The following is a 22983-nucleotide window of genomic DNA, read 5'->3' as shown; positions in this document are numbered from 1 at the left end:
TTATATCACTTTATATTATGTGTGGTACTAGTCTTTGGGATGTGATGTTAGATCACGCCTTTCTCAGCAGTAGCTCAAGGCGAGTTACATTCAGATACAAAAGTCAATTCTTCCTTCATGGAAGCTTCGCGGCAGCAGGGGGAGCTGATTTCAAAGCAGCACACCCAGGAGCAAGAGGACTAGATTTAGGACAGTCAGTCTATCTCCAATATAGCTGATTTATGGAAAAATTTGCTACTATAAATGTGTTGTGGTTTTGTCTTTAATGAGAACCTATGCACTTACATCTTTTTTGGCTACTTGGGGATCTCAGTGTTGCCTCTCTGGTTTGATGGGTTACAGAGTAATAGGGGAATTGAAAGTACTGGATCTTTTCTTAATTAATATTTTTCCTTTATTCTCCTTTGTTATGAGAATTGGAACTACTAATTGTAGTGGACTTGAACTGAATAATTTCAGGGGGGGGGGGTCGTGATAGCATTGTGCTTATTTCAATCAGTTTTTCTGTACAAGTTTAGCTTCATTTGTCTTTATTTGAAATTTCATAAATACGTTTCTAAAAATTGAATAATCTTATCAATGGGGTGGGGCTAGGGCAGGGGTGGGGCTAGGATGGGGCCCCACCAAATTGGTCTGCCTAGGGCCCCGCACTTGCTAAGACCGGCCCTGTGTGTCGGAGATAGATTATTTATTCCAAACTACAAGTCTGCATAGCTGCCATAAAATAGGATGCCATTGAATAAGCCAGATTCTCCATTGTTAACAGATGCAAATTGCAAATGCAATTCTGTTATCAGTTTAGTCAGAATTCAAGCTCCTCAATTTTAATTGCATGAGCATAGATTGCCAACAATCCTATTCTTCCCTTTTGCCATATTTTCACACCTAGATATAACCCTGAAGTGACAGTCTGTTCCCTCTGTTAGATCAGTAACACTTCCCCTCCTTACTTCTCTGTCTTAGCTTGATGGCCCCAAACATAACCAGTGGGTCATGCTTGCAACAGTTTTATCCTACCCTCTTCCAGGAGCCAGGTTTCCACAGTTGCTTCTAAATCATTCATTTTAAGATCAAATCATGTGTAATGATACCTTTATCCAAATAACTGTGTGCATTAAACACAGCAGCAGACACTTCTCTTTTTGCTTCCACTTCCTGCCAAGGATGCAGGGATAGATAAATTAAGTATTGATGGGGCCCTTTTAACATAATTCATCAAGATTATCAAAGGCTGGGCACCAGGCCTATGGGAGAATCAAGCAACTGTTATGGGTCGGGATGTAAACATAGAATGAATAGGACACCAGATACAATGCCCTGGGGCGCTGTTTGTGTAATGACAACTTGCTGATGTTGTTAGATATTGGATTTGTTGATGTGTTTTTACTAAACTCAACAATACTTGGCTTTTTTTTGTCTGTATCCTGAGTGTTATTGATTCCACGTATTGCTCTTATGGCCTTTTTAATGTTGTGCTATATTAATTGTTAAACTTTATTATTCCTTGGCACATCATGAATGCTGTCATGGACAGTTGTTTTAGATTAGGAAGGCACTATATAAATACCAATAAATAAATGAACTGTGGTGCTCTCCTTTCTAATTTAAATGATAATCAATACTGTAGTGTCACTCCTTGGACAGCTGGAATTATTTCAGTCTATTGATGTCATTATGTTTTACTGTTTCAAACTGCTTAGTATTTTCTTCCACTGTGATAGTTCCAGCTTCAGGCAATAGACTGGACTATATTTTTTCAAATGTGTTTTTTTTGTCTTTTACAGATTTAAAAAAAATGTGTACTGAACTTTTTTTTTTTTTTAATTCTCTGGGGTGCAGGAAGAATGGGAGGCTGTGCCTCACAGGGCCACTATTTATGCTCAATTGGTGGAGTCCAAAAGAATGTGGTCCTGGAACAAGCTGGTTCCTTTCCGTGTTTGCTGTAAGACCAGGAACTATGAGAAAACTATTGTTCCTTTCTCAGCAATGGAGAAGTGCCCTGGTGCTCCTTCAGTCTATGACATCCAACTTAATCAGGTGCCTCAGAGTGACTTCAAACTGCTCAGTGATGTGATGACCATGTTCAGGTATGTGAAATTGCCACTTACATGTATAATAAATGGCACTTATATTTGGAAACTGCAGCATGACACAGTTCTTCGTTTTTTTCTCCACATTTTTCTAAAATCATTATTCCTGATTTCCATGCTGGCAAATAAAACACGTACTTGCTGACATCCTTATAAATTTTTACAAAAGGTTTCATGTTTGGCAGAGCCTCTTGTAAAACACTGAGAAAATGTGAACTTACTGACCTGGATGTCCCATTTCGCACTTGCAGTCCTTATGCAAAATGGGGCTTTACAACTGATGTTACACAGTAAATAGAAAACTTTGTTTTTTCCTACTTTGTGGACTCATATTGTAAGGAATATTTAATGAGCAAATGACTGGATTTCTATGAGAATAACAGAGCATATGAATAATCTGCAATCATTTTGGACAGTGACCAAGGCTTTACTTTGTAGACACTTTTTTTTGTAATCGGGAAGAGAGTAGAAGTTAATAGGAATGGAGGAGTAGCCTAATTGAGCAGTGGGCCAAGAACAGGGGAGCCCAGTTCAAATTCCACTGCAGCTCCTTGTGATCTTGGGCAAGTCATTTAACCCTCCATTGCCTCAGGTACAAGCTTAGATTGTAAGTCCTGCAGGGACAGAAAAACACCTACTGTTTTTGAATATACACAACTTCGATAGCTTTTGGGCTTGGTATATAAGAAATAAACATTTTTAAAAATTGAGGATAGAAAATCTGCGGAAAATAGATAGATAAAGATAATACAGCAGCGAGACTCATCTTTGGCAAATCACGTTTTGAGAGTGCAACTCCTCTCCGTGCAAGACTGCACTGGCTCCCAATCAAAGAACGTATCAACTTCAAAGCCCAGACTTTAATCCACAAGATAATACACGGAGAATCTCCGGACTATATGATAAATCTGATCGACCTCCCAGCAAGAAACACCACCTACCATTCAGGAAAGCACTAAAAACCCATTTATTCAAGCAAGCCTACCCAAAGGACCCAGATTAATCTTATGAACCCATCTGGATGGACCGTGCAGGTCTTTTTCTGCCGTCATCTACTATGTTACTATATTGAAGAGAAAACAACATTGACCCAGACTCTATCTCCCACCTTACCTTCCTTTCTATCACCTGTCTCTACCTACCCATCCATCCTATTACTACCCATCCATCCTATTACTATGTTTATACTTAATTTCCTACTTTACATAACAAAATTCTGTGTTACCTATTACTATGTAAGCCGCATTGAGTCTGCTTTTAGTGGGAAAGTGCGGGATACAAATGTAATAAATAAACTTTTTACAGTCCAGTGAGTTACAAGGTTTGATGTAACATGGTTTTACCAAAGGCAGATCATGTCAGACAAATCTGAATGATTTCTTTGGGTGGCAAAAGATTTGGACTGAGTACATGCACTGGATGAGGTCTACTTAGATTTCAATAAAGCCTTTGATGTTGAGTGGCTTGTGGATAGGACCTAAGGTAGAAAATTGGATCAGAAATTGGTTGACTGATAGGCAGCAGAGGGTGGTGATAAGTGGAATTATCTCAAATGAAAGAAAGGTGAGTAGTGGAGTGCCTCAGGGATCCATCCTGGGGCCAATTTCTGCTTAGGCAACATTGCTCAAAGATATTAAGGGTTGGAAGGAAAATTGTCTTTTTACAAATGACACACATTGGTAACAGTAGACACCTCAGAGGGAATAGAAAGGATGAGAAGTGATCTACACAAATGAGAAGTCTGGGCTAAGGCGTGGCAGTTAAGCTTTAAAGTGAGAAAACTTAGGCTGATGCATTTGGAGTGTAAAAATCAAAGGAGCTGTATGCGATAAGTGGTGAGGGTCTGAAATGCACGGAACAGGAAGGAGATCTTGGGGTGAGAGTGCCTGAGGGTCTCAAAGTGGCTGCATTGAGAGGGGCATAATCAACAGAAAAGAGGAGATGATAATGCCTCTGTACAAGTCATTGGTGAGATCATATTTGGAGTACTGTGTTCAGTTTTGGAGGCCATCAGGTTCATTTTCAAAAGAGAAGAACGTCCATCTTTCGACACAAATTGGAAGATGGAGGTCCATCTCCCAGAGATGTCCAAATCGGTATAATCAAAACCCGATTTTGGACATCTCCAACTGCAGTCCGTCGCAAGGACGTCCAAATTTCAGGGGTGTGTGTCGGAGGCATAGTGAAGGCGGGACTTGGGTGTGCCTAACACTTGGACATCTTTGATCCATAATCAAAACAAGCAAGGACGTCCCTGCGAACCCTTGGACATTTTCACCCGGATGTGTTTTTTTTACGAATAAGGCACAAAAAGGTGCCCGAAATGACCAGATGACCATTGGACGGAATCAGGGATGACCTCACTCTACTCCCCCAGTGGCACTAACTCCCTCCCACCGTCAAAAAAACATCTTTAAAAATATTTCGTGCCAGCCTCATATGTCATTCTCAGGTCCATGACAGCGCATGAAGGTCCCAGGAGCAGTTTTAGTGGGTACTGCAGTGCACTTCAGACAGGTAGACCCAGGCCCATACCCCCCCACCTGTTACATTTGTGGAGGAAATAGTGAGCTCTCCAAAACCCACCACAAACCCACTAGGAGTGACCTAGTGGTTAGGGTGGTGGACTTTGGTCCTGGGGAACTGAGGAACTGAGTTCGATTCCCACTTCAGGCACAGGCAGCTCCTTGTGACTCTGGGCAAGTCACTTAACCCTCCATTGCCCCATGTAAGCCGCATTGAGCCTGCCATGAGTGGGAAAGCGCGGGGTACAAATGTAACTAAAATAAAATCTAGGTGCTCCCTTCACCCGTAAGGGCTATGGTAGTGGTGTACAGTTGTGGGTAGTGGGTTTTGGGTGGCTCAGCACACAAGGTAAGGGAGCTATGTTCCTGTGAGATTTTATGAAGTCCACTGCAGTGCCCCCTAGGGTGCCCGGTTGGTGTTCTGGCATGTCAGGGGGACCAGTGCACTACAAATGCTGGTTTCTCCCACGTCCAAATGGCTTGCATTTGGATGTTTTTGACATGGACGTCTTTGGTTTCGAAAATCGCTGAAGGTCTGAAATGTCCAAATCCAAGGACGGTATTTTCGTGTCTGATGGTATTTTCGAAACAAAAGATGGATGTCCATCTTTTTTCGAAAATAGATTTTCCCTGCCCCTGGATTTCAACATTTTGCAAAGATGTCCAAATCGCAACTTGGATGTTTCTTTCGAAAATGCCCCCTCCATGTCTTACTAACAATGTAAAAATACTCAAAGCCATTCAGAGGAAAGAACCAAATTGATATAGGGTCTGTGCCAGGAGATGTATGAAAAGAGACTTGAACATTTGAATATATATACCCTGTAAGAGAGGAGGCTGAGGGGAAGATAAGATACAGGTGTTCATTACTTTCTTTCAAGAGTTTAAACATTTCCAGAATTGGAAAGGCTATAGATCTAGAGGACATGAAATGAAGTTGTAAGGAAGGAAACTTAGAAGTAGCAGCAGGAAATACTTTTTCAGAGAGAAAGTGATAGATGCCTGGAATGTTCTTCCATAGGAAGTAGTGGGGTCGAAAACAATGATGGAGTTCAAAAGATATGGGATAAACAAAGATGTTCAATACAAATAGAAAAAGGAGCCATCAATGGCGTACCAAGGGGGGGCGGTGGGGGTGGTCCGCCCCAGGTGCACGCCGCTGGGGGGTGCTGCGCACCGGTCAGCATCGTTCGTTTCCATGCTCCCTCTGCCCCGGAACAGGAAGTAAACCTGTTCGGGGCAGAGGGAGCATGGAAACGAACGATGCTGATCGGCGTGCGGCACCCCCCCCCCCCCCCAGTGGCGTGCACCCGTGGGGGGGGGTTCTTTCGCTGGGTTGGGGGGGGTGTCCTTTTGCCGGGGGGGGGGGGGGTGCTGCACCAGGGGGGCGGGGCGCATCGGCGATCCGCCCCGGGTGTCAGCCCCTTTAGGAACGTCACTGGGACCCACTGCCAAAGAGTTGAAATCACATAATCATATCACCTAATAATTGTGTAAATATGGGAGAAAAAGACCTCAGAGACCTTATCAAGAGCTTAAAGTCATTAACGCTTCCTAAATCAGGTCAGTTCTCATTCATTGGTCTATTAAAAAAACAACCCAAAATCCCAAACATTTTCTATACAAGCATGCATGCTTTTGTGAATGTCCCATTTCACACCACAAAAGTAAACTTTAAGGCTAGCACCAATGGGAGCAACTTATCTTTTCCACCCAACGGGGCCACCGTTTCACTCGGATAAGTAGGCTTCCTCAGGGATCAGTGCTCTTCTTCCACTCTGCTCTCTATGATAGGATACACTTTGAAAACAAAACAAACGCATTAAAATATTCTGAAGTCTTTACATCAGCTTATGAAATTACGGATGTAGAACACCTACTCAATGTGGATTTAGAATCTGATTCAAAATGGCGCTGAAGCTTCAGACGCCAAGATGACGTGTTAAATACCTCTTGATTACATCTTTTCCTTTTGCAAACCTATAGATTAAAAAAACATCACTATATAGGTTGAAGCTTTGGGATCTCAGCATAGCCATCGTTTACGACAATTCTTTGCGTTGGTGAAGGGTGAGCGGATGTCGGTCTCAGGCCTTTATAAAGCACTTACTACCTTTCTTCCCTTAAGGACAAGGAACTTATTAGACTATGTTGGACACAACATATGGATAGGCCCAACCTTTCTTTGGACTTCAACAAACTATCCTCCCGGATCCCCACTTTAGCTGTCAGTGCAGGTCTGAGAGAATGTCAGTTTTGAATATTGCACAGGGCATATCTCACAAAAGCTCAAATTTTTAAAATGGGGAGTGCTGACACGCCTTTATGTACAAAATGTCAGCGCAGCCAAGTCTCTTTCATTTTCTCTGGGATTATTTTTCAGTACAGGCATTTTGGATTGCTGTTTTTCAGTATTTGGAAACTTTATTAGGCTCGTGCATTCCACTCACCCCCTTTGGAGTCCTTTTGGATAAATATAAACGTTTTGCATTGCAGGGTAGAGGTGCTCAACAATTGACCTGTAAATCCTCTAGTTTGGGCAAGTGTATTATTTTGAGCCTCTGGAAAAGTGATTCACCTCCAGATTATTGGCATTAGCGTAATAAATTTCATGGTCTTATGCGCCTTGAATGCCGGGGGGGGGGGGGGAACGTTTGTCTCCCAGACGTCAGAAGCGGTTCCTCTCCATTTGGGGGCCTTACATACATTCTTTGCAATAACGGGGATGTAGCTTAGTGGTTAACTCCCTGTGAGGGTTTGGGGGCCCATGATATACAATAAAGCATAGCACAGTGTTTTATCATTTTACTAAAGCATAGCACAGTGTTTTATCATTTTACAGAGATTGGGTGTGGGTGGAATGGGTTGGGCTGGGATGGCGGGAGAACTGGGTATATTAGCTTAGCAGTGGTAGTGATGATTAGATGGGGAATTGTAGTTGTTCCCAGCTTGATGACTGTGTACGTTTTGTTCCATTGCATGTTTTGATTCGACTACTGATACTTTGTATCTCTTTTTCGTTTGTGCAGTTTGCTTTGTGGGTTAGAAGATAGCTACCATGAGCATTCAGTGCAATGGGGTGAGATATTTGTAATATTTGGTGACGGATTATTTTTCCCCTTTTCGCTTCTGCTGCATGTTCCTCATGTGTATCTTTGTATATACATTAGATTGGATCTACACTTTTTTCTATGGTCATCAGTAAAAAAAAACTGTTAAAGTAAAAAAAAAAATCACTCCAGGTTAGCAAAAACATTGCTTAATAAACAAAAAACATTCCAATCAATCATTGAATTCAGTCCCCACGGTTCCAATGTTTGAAGTCTGAAAATCCACTTCGATTCCTGCTGATGTAAACGAATCTTGTACCTTACAGTCCATTAATGACAAAGCAATGTAACTCTGCAAATGTGTGCTTTTGCTGTTCACAATGAGGAACCAAAGGTTCCTTGATGTTTTTCCTTTTCAAGTTAGATTTGTTTTCCAACATATATGTTTTAAAAACTCTAGTGGTCATGCCTATATATAGTTTGTTGCAAGGGCACTGTACAACATAAACAACGTACTCTGATTTACAGTTAGTATATTGTCAATTGATACTCCTTACCATCTTTTGGATGCACAAAGAATTTTATTTGCGAAGTAATTCTACAAGTGTTGCATGTCGCACATATAGTGACCTCTAAGGGTTTCACGATTACTGACAGTCAATTCCAATAATTCTGCTGGACTTAATTTTTTTTTTCAAATTTTTACCTCTTGAAAAAGCAATTCTCAGATCACTGCCCTCAAAGCAGGAATGCGATTTGTACTATATCCCATCTGTTTCTGACCTGATTTAGGAAACATTAATGACTTTAAGCTCCTGTTAAGGTCTCTGAGGTCTTTTTTTCCCATATTTACAAAAGCATTAGGTGATATGATTATGTGATTTCAATTCTTTGGCATTGGGTGCTTTTTCTATTTGTATTGTGCTACTTTACTGCACCAGTGTGACACTACTGAATTTTGTGAGCTATAAACACAGATGTTCCCTGTATGGCATGAAGGTAGAATAAAAGCATTTTCACTCACAGTACAACGTAAATGACTTTCACACTTAAATAAAAAAGCATAAGGGTGGTAGACTATGCCAGGCATCAGAACTCTAAAGACAAAGTGGGTAACCTACATAGCGTCACAGGTACAATGCTGCCTTTCTGGGCAGACTGGAATGGACCGTGCTAGCCCTTATTTGCTGTCATTTACTATGCTACTATGTAAATGATTTGCTCAACATCCTAATATCATCACTGGATCATTCTTTAGAATCCCACAAGTGGTCCTGAACATTTAGTTCATCAGTACTAGAAAGAATCGATGTTATTTTACAACCACAGGTTCTAAATTAATTTCCTTCATGAGGGCTATATAAATACATTTGTAGAGGGTTGTTGTTGGTTTTTTTTTAAACCTTTTACTTCAGGAGTTTCCTAAATTGATAAAGGATCTGTTGGCAAGATTAAGGCCTGTATTTACTAAGATGTGTTGCCATAGCTTTAGTGCCAAAAAATCATAGTAACATAGTAGATGACGGCAGAAAAAGACCTGCATGGTCCATCCAGTCTGCCCAAGACAAACTCATATGTGTATACCTTACCTTGAATTTGTACCTGTCCTTTTCAGGGCACAGACCATATAAGTCTGCCCAGCAGTATTTCCTGCCTCCCAACCACCAGTCCCGCCTCCCTTCATCGGCTCTGGTACAGACCGTATAAGTCTGCCCTCCCCTATCCTCGCCTCCCAACCACCACCCCCTCTTCCCCCCACCTGCTCCGCCACCCAATTTTAGCTAAGCTTCTGAGGATCCATTCCTTCTGCACAGGATTCCTCTATGCATATCCCACGCATGTTTGAACTCCGTTACCGTTTTCATCTCCACCACCTCCCGCGGGAGGGCATTCCAAGCGTCTACCACCCTCTCCATGAAAAAATACTTCCTGACATCTTTCCTGAGTCTGCCCCCCTTCAATCTCTCTAGTGGGGGGAAGAGGGGGTGGTGGTTGGGAAGCAAGGATAAGGGAGGGCAGACTTATACGGTCTGTACCAGAGCCGGTGATGGGAGGCGGGACTGGTGGTTGGGAGGCGGGAAATAATGCTGGGCAGACTTATATGGTCTGTGCCCTGAAAAGGACAGGTAGAAATTCAATTCAAGGTAAGGTATACACATACGAGTTTGTCTTGGGCAGACTGGATGGACCATGCAGGTCTTTTTCTGCCGTCATCTACTATGTTACTATGGTTTTAAAAGAGAGAGAATGTAATCAGATGTATTATTTCTAACTAAAATTTGGACAATAAGTATGTTCTTAATGAAATGAATTGACTATACACCGTATTTGGTCTTGAAGAAGCCAACCAGATGATCAATGTGGAATAATGTATTAGATGAGTAATATCTGGGGATAATCAGGTTAATACCATGTTTTCTTTTTTCTGTTTACTGTTTAATTGATCTCCTTGTCTTATTTCACTCTCCCTATTTTTCTTCACTTTGTGGTCTAAGAAAGAGAAAGATTGTATATAATCCATATATCTAGTTGTGATTGTTTTCTTCTTATATTGTATTAATGTGCAATCATCTGTGTATTACTGTTTGCAAGTGACCCTTGTAAAATGAAAAATTATAAATAAATGATTAAAAAAAAAAAAAAAAAAAGAACAATTACAAAGTATTCAAAAAAGCAATTAAAGAAACAGAAACCAGGAAGTCTTGACTGTATAAGTCTTCACACCCCGTAATTCAGTGTTTCGTGGAAGCTCCATTTTTAGCAGTAGCAGCCACAAGACATTTAGGATACATCTACCAGCATTGCTCAATAGGATGATGTAATTTTATCCGTTATTAGCAGAATAGCTCAAGCTCTTGGCTGATGAAGTAAAGTGACAGAGGATTACTTAATGCATATATTTTTTTTTTTGCTTTCTAGAACTGTATTAATTCACTATATGGTTAAAAAATGTATGTTTTGATTATTTTGATTCAGTTACTTAAAGCAGATGCTTTCCTGTTGAATTGGCTGGTATAGTGTACAGGCCTTATAGCTTGTTCGTTTTTCATTGCAATAAAGAGTTCCATGAATTTATTACAGGGTGGATTTCAGTAAGCCAGTGAGCAGCAATCCAGGCTCCAACAGTGTACCGTTTAAACCTGTAACGTCCGGCAAGGCACAGGTGATCCTCTCTTGGTGGGATGTTGATATGGATCCATCTGGGACAATAAAATGTACAATGGAGCCATACTGGGTCTCCTCCACTCCTAATAATGCCCTGGTAAGGAATTGAACATTTTTTCCTGTATAAGAGGAATTCTGTGAAAGAGTATATGTAGCATGTTTGGGGAGGGGGGAGGAGGAGTACAAAAGCCCAACTGGGTGTCATTGATCAGATCATTATCATCTCAATTTCATTGTAAGTGAATAGCCACCACTATGTCCAATAATTTTGCCAGGGTCAGAATATTAGCAGTAAGCTGACAATTCCCATACTTACCTGGAGGAGTGTGGTAGCCGTGTTAGTCCACTCCTAAGGTTATCAATAGAAATCAAACAAAATAAAATATGGAAAAGAAAATAAGATGATACCTTTTTTATTGGACATAACTTAATACATTTCTTGATTAGCTTTCGAAGGTTGCCCTTCTTCGCCAGATCGGAAATAAGCAAATGTGCTAGCTGACAGTGTATATAAGTGAAACATTCAAGCATTACTATGACAGTCTGACAGGGTGGGAGGATGGGGGTGGGTAGGAGGTATGCATGGGGACATCAAAGCATATCATTGATATTCTAACAGGATGGGTGTGGATAGGTGAGGGGTGTGGTGATCAACAGAGAAATACAGCTTTATGGTTTATAATGGGCTAGGAACCCCAGATCCTTGTTAAGTCCTTTCTGTTGGGTGTTAAAATATTCAATCATTCTGACTTCAAAGGTCTTACGTTCTTGTATGGTTTTAAAGTTACCTTTCAGGATTCTCACTGTGAAGTCACTGGTACAGTGTCCTGGTCCTGTAAAATGCTGACCAACAGGTGTGGGAGCCCTACTGGCACCAGTATTGTTCATGTGATGTCTATGTAAATTGAATCTTGTCTTAAGCTTCTGGCCTGTTTCTCCAATATAGCATCCTTCGTTACATTTTTTTACACTGAATGATATATACCACATTGGAAGATGAGCAAGTGAAAGGTTCCTTTATGTTGAATATCTTTCCTTTGTGGATGACTGTGGGGTCCTGTGAAATATTTTGGCATAGTTTGCAACTGGATAAATTACATGGAAGTGTGCCCTTCTGTTCCTTTTCAGTCTGTGATGGAAGTTTACTTCTGATTAGCTTGTGTTTTAAGTTGGGTGGCTTTCGGAAGGCCAGTACTGGTGGGGATGGGAATATCTCTTTCAGTAATTCATCCTCCTGGATATAGGTTTCTATTTTTCATTATCAATGTTAGAACTATTTGACATAGGCAGGAGAATGGGAGGGATTTTGGATATAGCTCATGCCTTTATTTTATTTTCTTAACTTGTAGCTCAAGGCAAGTTATATTCAGATATAGTACTACTACTACTATTTAGCATTTTTATAGCGCTACAGAGCGTACGCAGCGTTGCACAAACATAGAAGAAAGACAGTCCTTGCTCAAAGAGCTTACAATCTAATAGATAAAATTATAGTAGATATTTTCCTGTCCCCGAAGGGCTCATAGCTTGTTACTACCCGAGACAGTAGAGGGTTAAATGACCTGCCTGAAATAGCAAGGAGCTGCAGTGGGATTTGAACCAGGCTTCCCTGGTTCTTGGCCTGTTGCTGAAACCACTTGGCTACTTAGTGACAAATACTGAGCTGTGAATAAAATATAAACATCAATCAACTGGCAGGTCACACAGGTTTGCAATCTTAGACTGGCCCCAGAAGGATCTTAATCAGTTCGATGTAAAAACCTGTTGGAATTTACAAAATGTAGCGGGAGATACCTCAAATGTGAAATCATTCTCATTTAGCTGAATGTGAGATCTGAATATATTTGTATCATAAGAATATACATCTTAAGATGTAAAGGGGTCCTTTTACTAAGCTGCGGTAAAAAAAATAGGCCTTATCGCACCCTTACATGGGTCTTTCCACACACTAAGGCAGGGGTGTGCTGGTAAATTTTTAACAGGCTCTTTCTCCGGACATAGCCAGCTCTGCAGTTGGAAGGGCCAGGGGTGACCGGGGGGGGGGGGGGGGGGGAGAGCAACACTTGCCTCTCTCTCCTACCTCCCTTCGTGCGGGCACGCTAGGCATACCTTTGCTGGCAGCCAATTAATGGACTGCCACCACTCCCAACGTCTTGTTCTGAGCAGCATGCTGGAACTTCTCTCACATGCTCGAGAAGTCCCAGCCTGCTGCCCAGAGCTGGAAACAAGGAGCGGGGAGCAGCAGTAGTCTATTTACTTGGCTGGCAGGGCTCAGCATCCCCACCAGCAAAGTAAAAGAGAATTCAGCAGGGGGCCCAAGCCCACATTTTGGGAGCCAGTTGTTAAAGTAGCCATGGAGGACCCTACTTTAACAACCGGCTCCCAAAATTCTTAAAAACTTAACAACCGGCTCTTGCGAGCCTGTGAGAGCCTGCTCCAGCACACCACTGCACTAAGGCCGTTTTCCCCTCAGCCATATAAACTCTGATTATCTACGTTTTCTATTAATAGCCATTTATTAATATTGCCATTAGCACATGGCCATTTTTTTAAATTACCCTGGGAGCAGTTGCTGACACTTATTTTGTAGGCTGTAAGGGCTCCTGTCTTACCTGGGCACTAACCAGTTAGCATATGCTAACCTCTGCCCTTGACCCAACCCTTCAAAAAAAAAGGGGAAAAAAAGACAATTTAGTGTTGCAGTTAGTGTGCTGTCATTCAAAAACTACCACAAGACACTATAGTGTTTTTTTTCCTGTTGATTTTGAGCTGCTTTTTGTGGTAATCGTGTTTCACTTTACCTTTACAACTTAGCAATGTAGGCTGCCTGATTCTGAATAATAATGCCCTTTCTGGTGGTGATATGGAGGCTAGAGAATAGAGAGCTGCATGGGGATCCCCTCCAGGTCCATGGGATTCCTGCGGGGATGGATGTAGGTCCTACAGGCTTCTTGCAGAAGTGTAGTTCCAGGCCAGCCTTCCTATCCTTTCTTTGTGTCATAACAATTATAATAGCACTAAAAAGAATTAATGGATATGGTTGATAGCATTGATAGAGGGGAAGTTATCAACATGAGCTACTTTTAAGGTGAGTTATTTTACCATAAATCTGGTTATTTTAGCATGGGGACAGGCGGATATGGAGGAGATTACTTGTGGAGATGCTTGGGGATGGAGGAGTTTCCAGTGGGGATGGGCGGGATGGGTTAGAAATTTCTGTCCCCGTGCAACTCTTTACTAAAGAAGCACTGTTCCATGGCTTTCAGACTGCTAACTGGATAGCTATCCAGATAAAATTAGGACAGCAAAAGAACTGTTTTAATTTTATGCAGTTAGCAGTTTGAATATCACGTTTAACCAGATAACACAGCCAGTTAGCATTGACTCTGGATAATCAGTGGCATTCACTTTCAAGATATTGTGCATTTTTTACCTTGTGGCTGGCATTTTTAAAAATTGCCAATTGCCAGAGTCTCAGTGTTGGAGGGGCTCTGGCACAGTTTCTATTTCTGTATACCTTTTCCCATTGAGTATGCATATTGTTCATAACACAAATGTGCTAGTTATATGATACATGTCTATAGAAGTCCTAGTTATGATACATGTCTGTAGAAGTAATAGCTGTTTTTTGTGGTGTGATTGTTATAAGCCCAATGATGATGGTGTTTTATCATTGGAACAGATATGCCACTTGGTAATATGATATGTACAAAACTTCTTTTGAGCAGGATGACTTCAGGGAAGTGTTAAATCCCTTTTTAGACTATGAAAATATTTGTACTGAATCTCAAATGTTAGATCTCATAAAATATTGCAGGATAAAATATTCATGACTTGATGATTACACTAGTTGATAGAATATCACTTTAACTTTACCTTTCACTTAAGTATAAATTTTCTTTTCTCATTTCAGAATCACTAATTCAAAATATTGTCAAAGGTCAGGTTTTTTTAACCTGGGCTTTTTATATCATTCTCCAGTTTGCTAACATTGAATATTTTGATTTCTCGAGAGACCTATGCAACAGGACTTGACTGATTTTCTTTGGATCTAGCTTAGAAACCAGTAGCTGAGAGCTCTTCCAAGCACCCCCTCCTCGGCAGATTTGGAAAGCTGGGTTGAGGGCCGGAGAGAGGGATGTCGTTCCTTGTTTGCTGCACCTTTAAAATGTGGCTGGAATAGGATCTCCTATTAAATGGAAGATATAGGGTGCATTGTGCAAACATGCTATGATAGTGCTGTTCAAAGAAATAAATTTGAACACTGGTTCATGCCAAGATGAAGAGGGATTGGTTAGGCCTTTGTTATTGTGTCTCGGCTCCTAATATCTCAGAATATATTGGAATATCTCTTCATCATTCAGGAAACATATTTTTATATATTTATACATTGTTTTTTTTAAATTCATATACGTTTTCTTATTGATGTTGTTTTCATGCAATATATTATTCTTATGTGCTGTCACCTGTCATTATATCATTGAGGATTCATGCTCTATAAGGTTTAAATCAGTGCTTGTTTATCTTTTTGTGTCTGTGACCTATTATCACAGCCAAATAAAATTGTGTAACTCTCCAGAGATGTAGAATAATGATGCACAATGGAAAGCCCACCCAGGTCATGCCCCTGATTTTTAATTTTTGTCACCCCCATTTGGGAAGTTTTGGTTTAAATGGTCTTAGACATATTTACATGCATTTCTTAACTGCACTTTTAGGATGTATGACAACTTTAGAGGTAGTCATTTCATCCTAAAATTAGCATTTTTACATGTAGGCGTGGCTGCTGAGAGAGCACGACACATTGGGAGCAGTGAGGCATTGAGTGGGTCTCCATCTGCCTTGAGGCCTCCTGCTATGCAGGCCCCCCGGGACTGTCCATCGTCTGACCCGACCCCGAGGAGACGTGGGGATTCAACGTCGGCACCAAGGAGCCTTGGTGAGGTGCATTGAGTGAAGGCTAAGAAGCACTGACACCGTTCTCCCTCGATGCATGTTGCCAGGAGCTCCTGGGTGCCGAGGACATCGGCGCACAAGAAGCGTCAAAGCCGGGAGGACTGCTCCCCCTCCATACAGGAGTTGCCGACGCTTCGGTCTCACAGCAGTCCAGTTCCTGCTCCCGAATCCCAGGCAGCTCTGCCACCGACTGCTCCACCGACCCCACAGCCTTTTTCCAATTGCGGTTCTCGACGAGCGGCTTCAGGCCTTGGTTCCAGAGTTTCTGGAAGTTCTGCTGTGCCCAACTGCATCGGTGTCGGGGGTGCTTGTGCCTACCTTGCCATCTTCTGCAGCTATCTCTGGCCCTCCACCCGCGGTGAGGTCTCTGAGCTCGGTGCCGCTTGCTGCTTCGGTATCGGCTGCCACCCAGGTTGACTCCCCATTGATGTCAATGGAGGAAGCTTTGCCGCAGTCCATGCGGGGGTCGGCTCCTCGAAATCACAACCAAGACCACAAATCTTCGGTGTTGAGACGGGTTCAGTCTTGGAAGTTCTCTCCGACACCGAGGAAGAACGCTCGTGAGAGTCAGAGGAAGATCCCAGGTACTTCTCCTCAGATGTCCTTTGGGATTCCCTCTGAACCTTCCCCTCCACCTGAACGGAGACTGTCGTCCCCTGAGAGCCTCTCCTTTTCATCTTTTGTGTGGGAAATGGCTCAGGCTATTCCATTCCCTGTAGACATGGAGGATGAGCCCAGGGCTGAGATGCTCGAGGTCCTGGACTACACTTCTCCACCTAGAGAGACAGTGACAGCTCCTTTGCATAAGGTACTCAAGGAAGTCTTTATGAAAAACTGGGCGTCCCCTCTGTTGGTCCCCATAGACCCGAAAAGGCTGATTCCTAATATCAAATCCATGGGGAGCCTGGGTTGATGAGGTCTCAGTTACCGCACACCTCTATGGTGGTGGACTCCGCCCTCAAAAGGGCCAAGAGTTCTAGAGACTATGCTTCAGCACCCCCAGGCAGAGAAACTAGGACCTTGGGCTCTTTTGGGAGGAAGATGTAACAGGTCGCCTTGATCGCTGCCCGTATACAGTCATACCAGCTCTTCAAGATCAACCACTTGCGAACTCGGTGAAGCAGCTGTCTAGTTTGGTCGATGCCCTTCCTCCGGAGCAGACTGAACCTTTTCGCCAGCTGGTCAAACAACAGAAGGCGTGTCGCAAATCTTTGGCCAGGGGCACATTCTACACCTTTGATGCAGCATCCAGGATCTCTGCCCAAGGTATAGCAATGCGCAGATTCTCTCATGGCTGTGTGTTTCTGACCTGGCCATTTGATCCAGCAGAGAATTACAGATGTTCATTGCTGGGGGGATAATCTTTTTGGAGAGAAGGTGGATGATCTAGTTGACCTGATCAAGAAGCACCCAGATGCTATGGATTTTCTCTCCCGCCAGACACCTTTTGCTACCACCTCATCAACTAGGAGGTTTTTTGGTGGGTCACGGAGTGCTCACTATTCCTATTCTAGGCATAGGTACACTCTGGCATCTCGCCAGCCTACTCAGGCTCAGCTCCAGCGCACCCGTTCCCGTCTACAGCATTTGCCCAAGGCCCCTACTGCTCCTCAGCAAAAGCAAGGGACGGGCTTTTGACTGGCTCCAGGAGAGCATAGCCGCAACAAAAGTGTCAGTGCCGGATGACTTGCCGGTTGGGGAGAGATTGATGTTTTATCACCAAAGGTGGCCTTTCATAACCTCCGACTGGTGGGTTCTTCAAATAGTCCAGTTAGGATACACCCTCAGTCTGGAATCCAAACCTCCAAATTGCCCACCGAGAGCTCATTCATTCAGCTCTCCGTACAGGCAGGTACTTGTAGAGGAACTCTCCGCCCTTCTAAAGGCCCAAACGGTCGAACCCGTTCCACCAGGAGAAGAAGGGCTGGGATTCTATTCCAGGTACTTCCTTGTACAAAAGAAAACAGGGGGGATGCATCCCATCATAGACCTAAGGGCCCTGAACAAATTTCCAGTCCACGAGAAGTTCAAGATGGTTTCCCTGGGCACCCTTCTTCCCATGATTCAGGAAAATGATTGGCTATGCTCTCTGGACTTGAAGGATGCATATACGCACATCCCCATACTTCCAGTTCAATTTTGGCTGGGAATGCAGCACTTTCAGTACTGTGTGCTGCCCTTTGGTCTAGCGTCAGCTCCCCAGAGTGTTTACAAAATGCCTGGCGATAGTTGCAGCGTCACTATACAGGCTAGGAGTGCATGTCTTCCCTTATCTCACCGATTGGCTGGGGAAGAGCACCTTGGAGGACGGTGCTCAGGAGTCCACTAAAGGACTATTCAGGTGTTGGAACTACTAGGGTACGTAATGAATTACCCTATCTCAGTCCAGTTCAGAAATTGGAGTTCATTGGAGCATTCCTTGACACGAGAATGGTTCGAGCCTATCTTCCTGAGGTGCAGGCAGACAACCTTCTGTCCGTAGTGTCCAAGGTTTGAGTGTCCCAGCAGATCACAGCTCGGCAGATGTTGACACTTGGGTCATATGGCCTCCACAGTTCATGTTACACCCATGGCACGTCTGAACATGAGATCTGCTCAATGGACCCTAGCTGCTCAGTGGCATCAGGTCACAGGGACTCAAAGATGTCATCCATGTGTGCACCGACCTTGCACATTCTCTTCAATGATGGACAATTCGTTACAATTTGACCACGGGACGTCCATTCCAAATTCCTCAGCTGCAGAAAGTGCTGATGACAGATGCATCTTTCTTATGGTGGGGGACTCATGTAGATGGGCCTCACACTCAGGGAGCCTGGTCCCCCCAGGAAACAGATCTTCAGATCAACCTCCTGGAACTCTGAGCGATCTGGAACGCTCTAAAGGCTTTCAGAGATTGACTGTCCAACCAAATTATCTTAATTCCGACGGACAATCAGGTTGCGATGTACTACACCACAAGCAGGGGAGCACCAAAACTCGCCCTCTGTGTCAGGGAGCCATTCAGATGTAGCTTTGGGCGCGCTGTCACAGCACGTTTCTCCAGGCCACTTATCTGGCAGGCATAAACAACGGTCTAGCCGACAGGCTCAGCAGGGTAATGCAACCTCACAAGTGATTGTTGAATATGGGTGGGGCACCACCTTGGTGGATCTCTTTGCCACTCAACTAAACCACAAGGTCCCTCAGTTCTCTTCCAGGCTTCAGGCCCACAGCAGACTAGCGTCAGATGCCTTTCTCCTGCATTGAGGAACAGGCCTTCTGTATGCGTATCCTCCCATACCTTTGGTGGGGAAGACTTTGCTGAAACTCAAGTAAGACCATGGAACCATGATTCTGATTGCACTGTACTGGCCATGTCAGATTTGGTTCCCTCGTCTTCTGGAGTTGTTCTCCGAAGAACCGTGGAGATTGGAGTGTTTTCTGACACTCAGAACAAGTGGTTGCTTTTATATCCCAACCTCCAGTCTCTGGCTCTCATGGCCTGGATGTTGAGAGCCTAGAATTTGCTTCCTTAGATCTTTCGGAGGGTGTCTCCCGGGTCTTGCTGGCATCCAGGAAAGATTCCACTGAGAAGTGTTATTATTTCAAATGGAGGAGATTTGCTGTCTGGTGTGACAGCAAGGCCATAGATCCCCTCTCTTGTCCTACTCAGACCCTGTTTGAATACTTTTTGCACTTATCAGAGTCTGGTCTCAAGTTAGTGCTTATCAGCGTGTAGAAGGTAAGCCAGCCTTTAGTTGTTCACTTCATGACAGGTTTGCTCTTGTCAAAGCCCCCCCCGTCAAACCTCCACCAGTGGCATGGGATCTCAACATCGTTGTCACCCAGCTGATGAAAGCTCCTTTTGAACCACTGAATTCCTGTCATCTGAAGTACTTGACCTGGAAGGTTGTTTTCTTAGTGGCTGTTACTTCAGCTCGTAGGGTCAGTGAGCTTCAGGCCTTAGTAGTGGATGTACCTTATACTAAATTTCATCACAGCAGAGTAGTCCTCCGCACTCACCCTAAGTTCCTGCCGAAGGTGGTGTCAGAGTTCCATCTGAACCAGTCAATTGTTTTGCCAACATTTTTTCCCCGTCCTCATGCCCACCCTGGTGAAAGCAGCTTGCACACCTTGAACTGCAAGAGAGCATTGGCTTTATATGGAGCAGACGAAGCCCTTCAGACAGTCCGGCCAGTTGTTTGTTGCTTTTGATCCCAACAGGAGGGGAGTTACCATCAGTAAATGCACCATCTCCAATTTTCTAGCAGATTGCATTTCCTTCACTTATGCCCAAGCTGGGCTGACTTTAGAGGGCCATGGCTGTGCCGGTGGCTCACTTAAAGTCAGCCTCCATTGAAGAGATTTGCAAAGCTGCGACATGGTCTTCAGTCCACACATTCACATCTCATTACTGCCTTGAACAGGATAACCCGACACGGCAGTCAGTTTGGGCAGTCGGTGTTGCAGAATTTGTTTGGGGTATAGAATTCAGCTCCACCCCCCTAGGCCCGTTTTGTTCTTTTCCAGGCTTCACTCTCAGCTAGTTTGTATATAGTTTCAGGTTAATCTGTGTTATGTCCTGACCGTTGTGAGGCCCAATTGACCAACGCTTGTTGTTTTGAGTGAGCCTGGATGCTAGGGATACTCCACTTGTGAGGATTATTTCAGCCTGCTTGTCCTCGGAGAAAGCGAAGATACTTACCTGTGTAAGGTATTCTCCAAGGACAGCAGGCTGATAATTCTCACAAACCTGCCCTCCTCCCCTTGGAGTTGTCTCCTTTGTCTCTCTTTTTACTCTTCACCTAAGTGAGCAGCGCAGCTGCATGGCGGGCTTGAAGGCACTTTGTGCGCGCTGTCGGACGCACGTCACGCTCGGAAGGCTCTAGCAAATTTTTTGCTTTTTTAAAATGCTGGTTCCTGGGCCAGCACGGAATGCCAACCCACTTGTGAGGATTATCAGCCTGCTGTCCTCGGAGAATACGTGCTACAGGTAAGTATCTTCACTTATATGTCTGCCCTAAAGATTTTTGCAATTCATTTTTTACCCATTTATGGACTCCTTTTATAATGCGGTGTTATCAATTAGAAGCGAGCTGAATGCGAAGAAGCTCAGAATTCAACATATGCTAATTGGCAGCGCCACTTTGTAAAAGGAGCCCTATGTTTTTACTTATTCCATTCTAGTTTTTACCATAGTGGTAAATCGTTCAGTTTTCAGTTCAGATCGTATATTCCTCAGAATCCTCTGTTCAGAGTACAATGCAGTTTACATCATCTGAGGAGCTTATGCTGGATACAGTGTGATAGGTAGGGCATTGATTGAATACATTTGCATACAGTTCTGTGAGTACAATCTAGTGTAACTCTGTAGAGTAAAGGAGAAGAGAGTATATAGTATGAGATGAGGGTGAGGAGATGATTCTGTGGCTAGTTAGGGGCATATAGTAGGAGTGTTTGTTGTGGTCTTTGGGAGGGAAAAGGCTTTTGTTATGTAGTAAACTATCAAAAGAAAAAGGTTTTTAGCCTCTTTCAGAAGCTGAGGTAGTTAGTTTCAGATCTGAAGGCAGGGGGTAGTGAGTTCCATAAGAGATTTCTGATACTGGGAAGAGTGATCTAAAAATCTTCTGGAATTGGATTCCTCTGTAGAACAGTGGTGCTAAGATTAGGTGTTCTTTCAGTCTACTGGAATGAGTGATATACATAAATGAGATATTAATCAGTAGTTCAGATGTGATACCTTGTAGAATTTGAAAGACTAGACAAGTGGTCTTGAACCTAATTCTTTCAGATATGGGCAACCAATGCACTTTAGCAAGATATGGTGACACACTAGTATATATATATATTCTGTTTAAAAATTAGTCTAGCCGCTGTGTTCTATATGATCTGCATTTTTATTCTGATATTCAATCTTGATGCCATCGAATAAGGCATTACAGTAGTCCAGGTGCAGTAGGATCAGCATTTGGACCAGTAGCGCAAAGGCTTTTTGGTCAAAGAAAGATCTGACTGTACATAAGTTGTCTCATTTTAAACAGCGTTTTCTTCCATAGTTGTTTAATGTGGGAGGAGAATGTTAGGGATGAGTCGAGAATGACACCCAGCACTTTTGTTTCTGATTCAGTCTTGAGGGTACTATCATTGGAAAGTGTTATTGACTTTGGGACCCCCAACTCGATTCCTGAACCAAAGGATTTTGTCTTTGCTCATTCAGTTTTAGATTGTTTGCTAAGGCCCAGGATTGAATAGTATTCATCCTGGTTGTTACAGATCAGCTTATCTCTTGATGTGGCGATGATAGCGGTAAGAGGAGCAGGATGTAGTCAGCATATGTTAACAGTAGTTGCCTAGTCCTCAGGTGTATTGAGCTGAGGGAAGATACGAAGAAGTTAATTAGAATAGGAGAAAGTGGTGATCCTTGGGGGACACAACATTTCAGGAACCAGTAGTTAGAGAGGTGTGTGTTTTGTTTTAGAGTAGCTTTGATTTGAAAGGAATTGCTTGGACTGATCCTGTAATTCCTATTTGGTTCAGGCGTTCAAGTAGCATTTCGTGATCCACTGCTTCGAACGCCACCGAAATGTCAAACTGTAGTAGTAAGACTTACTGCCCCTTGCATAGATGTTGTTTGACGTATGTTATCAGTACTAGCAATAGTGTTTTTGTACTGTGTACCGTTCTGAATCCAAATTGGGACTGGTGTAGCATGTGGAATTTGTCCAGTTATTTGGAAAGTTGTTTACTCATGTAGGATTCTATGATTTTTGTAAATAGGGGTATGCTAGCCACAGTGCGATAGTTCGCTGTTGCAGTTGTTTCTAGACCTGAACCCTTCAGTAGGAGTGTGAGAACGACTATCCCTATATCTGGAGGGAGAGAGCCTGATTCTAGAAGCTCATTATGGCAGCCTGTTAGCTATTGAACGAGATTTGGTGGAATGGTTTGGAATAGGAATTCCAAGCAGAAATCTAGGGAACAGTGTGAGTGAGCATTTCAGTAACAGTGCCTTAACATCTTCAGTTGATAGTGGTTGAAATGCATCCCATGTTTGATCTGCTGTGATTCCTTGAGTTAGGTGTGAGCTTGAGTCTGCTCCAGTTCACACCATGTTGGGTATGTGTAAGGCCCATTTTGGGATTGTATAGGTTCCTCATGCCTGTCTGTCTATATATTTATTTACTTATTTATTACATTTCGGTGTTTTGAGACTAT

The 22983-nt window shown here is 43.1% G+C and overlaps 1 protein-coding gene across 3 annotated transcripts in view; it reads left to right on the top strand.

The window, feature by feature from the left end:
- PRMT7 (protein arginine methyltransferase 7) overlaps positions 1 to 22983 on the top strand; it is a 189491-nt gene that overhangs the window by 63056 nt on the left and 103452 nt on the right. For all 3 annotated transcript variants that reach the window (XM_030204294.1, XM_030204293.1, XM_030204295.1), the window contains exons 7-8: positions 1840 to 2087; positions 10747 to 10927. In XM_030204294.1, coding sequence (XP_030060154.1) covers positions 1840 to 2087; positions 10747 to 10927 — 429 coding nt within the window. The remainder of the gene's footprint in view (positions 1 to 1839; positions 2088 to 10746; positions 10928 to 22983) is intronic.

Source organism: Microcaecilia unicolor, chromosome 5 (assembly GCF_901765095.1).
Source record: "Microcaecilia unicolor chromosome 5, aMicUni1.1, whole genome shotgun sequence".
Classification (NCBI taxonomy): Eukaryota; Metazoa; Chordata; class Amphibia; order Gymnophiona; family Siphonopidae; genus Microcaecilia; species Microcaecilia unicolor.
Note: the sequence above shows the minus strand (reverse complement) of the source record. Positions and strands in the feature narration are given on the sequence as shown.